We start from the raw sequence: 5,575 nt of genomic DNA, 5'->3' as shown, positions 1-5,575 counted from the left end.
TGGCACTGGTGAGGCCACACCTTGAGCGCTGTGTCCAGTTTTGGGCCCCCCACTTCAAGAATGATGCTGAGGTGCTGGAGCGGGTTCAGAGAAGGGCAGCGAAGCTGGTGAAGGGTTTAGAGAACCTGTCCTATGAGGAGCGGCTGCGGGAGCTGGGGTTGGTGAGTCTGGAGAAGAGGAGGCTCAGAGGAGAACTTATCGCTCTCTACAACTCCCTGACAGGAGGTTGTGGGGAGGTGGGGATCGGTCTCTTCTCCCGTGTTACAAATGACAGGACGAGAGGGAATGGCCTCAAGTTGTGCATGGAGGATCATCTAGCATTGGAACAGGCTACCCAGGCAGTGGTGCAGTCCCCATCCCTGGAGGGGTTTCCCAGCCATGTGAAGGTGCTGCTGAGGGACAGGGGGCAGTGGGGACCAGGCAGTGCAGGGGAATGGGTCGACTCGATGATTTGAAAGGTCTCTTCCAGCCAGATGATTCTGTGAATGTGCACGCTCTGGGCATCAAGGAATCACTTTCTAGCCTCGAACTCCAAGTGTTAAATCCAGGGGATTTCAAAATCGTGCCCTTCTCTCCTGGTCTCCTTCTCCCATCGCTAGCTCCATGTGGTGCCTGGTGGTGAGTCCTGGCTTTGTTTACATTGCCACTCAGCAGAGACTAAAAGCTCTTGGCAATTTCTACTATCTCTTTCATCTCGTGGAATTATTGCCCCCCCGGACATGTTTTTCCTGGGTGTGATTTTTGGACAGCGCTGTGTGTGCTGTAGTCAGAGCTTGGGAAATAACACATACCCTGTGGCTGCTGCTGCTTCTGGTGCTCTCTTGGCTTGATGCCCACATTGGTGCAGAAACCCTGGTGATAAGTATCCCCAACCCTCATTAAGAGTGATGAGGATGATCTGTCCTGTTCCAGGGACAAGCTCTATGCTTGTATTACTCAATCTAACAGCTCCAGTGTCTTACCAGCTGAGCTGTCAAAGTCGGGCTGGACCTGAGAAGGCGTAAGAGGAGAGGACGCAATCTCTCCTCTGCCCATCAATTGTGTCAGCCGGTAGCTGGGGCAGAGCTTGGTGGAATTAAACTGTGCCTTGTTTTGCAGTATTTCTGAAGTGTTTTTTTTTAAAAAAAGCTTGATTGCTTGTACCTGTGTGTGTCTATAACCTCATGGTGACTTGTGTTATCTGCTGATTTCCAGGCTGCCAGAGCTGCAGAGGGAGAAGGCAAACAGAGATTCTTCACTCAGGATATCAACAACATCATACTGGAGTAAGTGCTGCCAGGAGAGAAGAGTGGGAAAGGGGAGCAAAGCAGTTTTGGTCAATTCAAGAGCATGTTTAGCAGGAGTTGGGGGGGGTGTCCTGATGCAGGTCCTGCCCACAGAACAAGCCAAGAGTAATGAGAAAGTCCCCTGGAAATGGCTTTCAGGTGAAATACGGTGTATAACTGAGGTGGGAGCATCCCTGGAGGGGATCCAGGCCTCCTGTTCTCAGGATGATGCCTGATATCTGTGTGCTGCCAGTTGATCACTTGACCTGTGATTTCATGAAGAAAAACTTTCCGGTGAGGAAGGTGAGGGACCCCTGGCACAGGCTGCCCAGAGAGGCTGTGGAGTCTCCTGCTCTGAGAGATCCCAAACCCACCTGATGCTGTCCTGGACACCCTGCTCTGGTGACCCTGCTCTAGCAGGGGGTTGGACTGGGTGACCCCCAGAGGACCCTTCCAAACCCACCAGTCTGGGGTTCTGTGTAGCTTGATACAAGAACTGTGAATCACTCCCTGTCAGAGGTGTCAAACGTTCTTTGCTATTTACATTATAAGCTACGTGGGCTCTGGATAAGTGGGACGAGGCTGCTGTGTTCAGCTGGCTTTCTGTTCCATCCGGAGGAACTCCATGACTGCTCTGTGTTGGAGTCTCCCAGTTACCGAACACCAGTTGGCTCCATGCTGCTGTTGGTAATAGCTTCCTTCTCTTTCAATTGCCCAGAGGAGGAGGCTGAATGCACACAGCTTTGTGATCATCGCAGAGTAATGCTTGCATGGAGCCTTTAATTTCATTAAGGTTTATCAAGGCACTTGAAAGGATTTGCTGACGGGAAGTGTAGGAGTCTGTTTCCCTCTCGTTTCAAGTGGTGATTACCACCTTCCAGCATTCCAGTGCTGACAGCACAAACAGGCCTCATCTGTTGTCAAAGCGATAACTGCAACCACATTCAGAAGAGATTTAGATTTGTACAACTTCGCTTCGGGGTTGTTGCACTTACGGACGCTGAGAGGTGGCTTTAAAAGCTGGTCCCTTAAGTTGTATGTAACTGGGTAGATTGGTTTGGCACATGCTGTCCTCTCTTGTCTCCTCACCGGGAAGTAAGTTCAAGCCCAAGGGACAGAGTTTGGTTCTCTATTATCCTGGTACGCTGTCAGCAGTGGGTACCTCTCATCTCATTGTCTGCTGCTCCTGCGCTTCAGCTGCCAGGAAGAACTGCACAACAGACAAGACTGATGTCCTGTTGTTCCTGTCCCAGACACTCTGAAACTATTTTAAAAGGCATGATGTGGGATAAAGGGCTTGAGCCTGTCCATTCTAAAGAACCATTGTGTCATTTGCATTGTACTTTGTCCCTCTGTCCCTGCCACCAGCTCCCCAGGTTGCATCATAGTTGCATTTGTGTTGCTTAAAACCCCCCTGCCAGGTCCCTGCTCACTGCTGTCCCTTTGCCTTGTTCCTCAGCATCGAGCTGCAGACACGGGAGCTGAGCAGCCAGGTCCGCTCGGGGGTCTATGCCCACCTGGCCGCGTTCTTCCCTTGCAGCAAGGACACGCTGGTCAAACGCGCCCGAAAGCTTTATCTCTACGAGCAGGTGAGTGGATTTTGCAGTGCGGGCCTGTCTCGTGTGCGTGTCACCTGTGATCTCCAGAGCGTGGTTCTCTGGCTAACGTGGTGGTGTTCTCCACCAAGTGTGGTTCAGGCCCCACGTCTGGTGATGTGGGTTCAGAACTGTTCAGGACTTGACCTGCCAGGTTTGGGGGTGTTGGTTTGGAACACACCACGTGGAACTTCAGTCTCTTCTGTGATTCTCCAGGGTGGCCGGTTGAAGGAACCTCTCCAGAAGCTAAAGGAAGCCATTGGTAGGGCCATGCCGGAGCAGATGGCCAAGTACCAGGAGGAATGCCAAGCCCATACACAGGCCAAGTTTGCCAAGTAAGCTCCTCATTTGCTCGTTATGTGTCTGTAGCCCACAGGGAGCCTGCAGAGAAGAGCCGCCCTCAGGCAGCTTACCACCTCTTTTTGTTCTGAAGTAAAAAATTGCTGGCAGGCATTAATTGGCCTAATTAAGCTGTGTGTGTTCTTTGCTATCTGTGGCGCTGCCAATGACAGCAGCGTTGATGGCACCAGAAGTTGGCTGAAGTGTTTCATTGCTGTGTGAGCATGTCTTTAGGAACACGACAGCGTGAGAACAACACCGCTGGGTTAGTCCCGTGGGCTCTGCTCCACAGCATGGGAAGATTTCTTCGTCTTGAGCACTTAGCTTACCTTGCAGCCTAAGGAAGAGATTTAGATCCTCTTCCCGTGCGTGTGTTAGCTTTGAAAAGCGCAGTTCAGAGGTCTTGATAGTCAGAGACACTTCAGTCCTGTATTTGAGTCTCCAGGACAATGACTTTCACGTTATCTCTGTCTCCGTTTTAGGATGCTGGAAGAGGAAAAGGACAAAGAGCAGCGAGATCGAGTTTGTTCTGATGATGAGGAGGATGAAGAGAAGGGAGGGAAACGCGTCATGGGACCACGGAAGAAGTTTCAATGGAATGATGAAATCAGGTTTGCATCATTTAAATATTAAGTGAACCCGTGACTCATCTTTCCTCTGTGGAGTTTGGTATTTGTACCTCATTTTCAGAACGGCGCTGCTCGGCCGTAGTAGCAGTGGAGGTTTGTGGCAGGCGGTGCTGCTTCTGGAAGCCATTGTTGCCTCTGTTAAATCTCACCCATATACACATCGCAAAATTAAGTTGGCACAGGCCAACTCTGAGAGAAGTGCTAGGAACCCTCTGTGCAGAGGCCAAAAGAGAGGGGCAGATCTTTGGGAAAAGAAGGAACTCGGCTGAATTTCTGAATCCTACAGGGCGGACTCTTAACAAGGGCAGATTCTGCCTGTGGAAGCAGTTAACGCTGATGGGGATGGCTGCCCCCAGCACCAGGGTCTGACAAAGATCAGAGAGGGGGAGAGCGACAAAGCATAAAACAGGAATCAATCCTGCTGTCGTCTTCATCTTATTCTGTCACAAACTGGGGTGCTGCTCTCTAGATGGCTGATTCCTTTAGAACAGAGCAAGCTTCGCTTCCCACCTTCGTGTTGCCGCTCAGCACGAAGGTCTGCAGAGAGGTTCGGTTCTGCGGCTGTTAATGACGCCCGTAACTCTGGCGCTGTTGCAGCAGGTGGAAATGGGAAGAGGTGACAAGGCTTTTCTCCTCGATGCGTTGCTGCTGCTGCCCGTGGAGAGCGAGGCACGTGCCTTGCCCTTCATCTTTCTTGTGGAGGAAGCGCAGGGTCTGTTTTATGAGCAAGGGTTTATGTAGAGCCAGGTGTATCTTGGGGTTATTTCTCCAGCTCTGGATAAACAGACTGACCTCCGACTGGGGAAAGTTAATCCGCGTAACCGTGTTTGAAATCTTCCTGTTCTTCAGGGAGCTGCTTTGCCACTTGGTGAAGATTAAGGTGGATGGTTATGACCTTGACAAGAATAAGGCTCAGTCTCTAGAGGATTATGTGAAGACCTTCCTAGATGGAGAGGTGAAGCCCCTTTGGCCAAAAGGCTGGATGCAGGCCAGGTGAGCAAGAATCACGTTGTGCTGCAGGGATTCCTTGTCCTGAGGGACCTCAGAAGGTCGTTAGTCCTACCCCTGCTCAAAGAACAGCCGGCTTCAGCAGTAGATCAAACTGCTCAGGGCCTTGTCCTGTGGAGTTCTGGAGATCTCCAAGGATGGAGATTTACCACAGCATCTCTGGGCCCTTGACCTGGTACTTAATCACTCTTCCTGAAATCTTTTCTCCTGTTTTCCAATCAGAATTCCCCTTGCTGCGCTGACCTGAGTATTCCCTCCTTTTACCTTTTACTGTGCACCTCTGGGGAAGGTCTGGCTCCATCTTCTTTGTGGCTCCCCACCCCTCCCCAACTCTTTAGGTAGTGGAAGGCTGCCCATAGGTCCCTCCTTGCTCTTCTCGCTTCCTGGGCTAAGCAAACCCAGTTCCCTCAACCTCTCCATGTCCATCATGTGTCCTTGTTCCTCAGCCATTGGAGCGGCTCTGAACTGTCTCCACTTTGTCTCTCTTGTATTGTGGTGACCCTGAAACTGGATGCTGTATCCAGATGCGGCCTCACAAGTGTTGAACAGAGGGGAGGAAGCACTTGAACTGCTGGCTGGGCTCTTGCCAGTACCTGCCAGTATACAGTGAGCTCCCAGCAGTACACCCTGGCTCAGTGGCTCACGTTCACCTTGTCCGCCAGGACCCCCAGGCCCTTTTCCGCAGGGTTGTTGCTTAGCCAGTGGGTGCCCAGCCTGTGTGGCTGCCCGGGGTTTTTTC

General features: G+C 51.5%; 1 protein-coding gene across 1 annotated transcript in view; it reads left to right on the top strand.

Moving 5' to 3' along the window:
- Nucleotides 1-5,575, top strand: part of UBN1 (ubinuclein 1) — a 19,161-nt gene that overhangs the window by 4,556 nt on the left and 9,030 nt on the right. The window contains exons 6-10 of the mRNA XM_010134730.1: nt 1,195-1,265; nt 2,725-2,854; nt 3,077-3,195; nt 3,682-3,810; nt 4,678-4,821. Of these exons, the coding sequence (XP_010133032.1) occupies nt 1,195-1,265; nt 2,725-2,854; nt 3,077-3,195; nt 3,682-3,810; nt 4,678-4,821 (593 nt within the window). The remainder of the gene's footprint in view (nt 1-1,194; nt 1,266-2,724; nt 2,855-3,076; nt 3,196-3,681; nt 3,811-4,677; nt 4,822-5,575) is intronic.

Source organism: Buceros rhinoceros, unplaced genomic scaffold (genome assembly GCF_000710305.1).
Source record: "Buceros rhinoceros silvestris isolate BGI_N320 unplaced genomic scaffold, ASM71030v1 scaffold24054, whole genome shotgun sequence".
Taxonomy (NCBI): domain Eukaryota; kingdom Metazoa; phylum Chordata; class Aves; order Bucerotiformes; family Bucerotidae; genus Buceros; species Buceros rhinoceros.
This window is presented reverse-complemented; position numbering and strand designations above follow the sequence as displayed.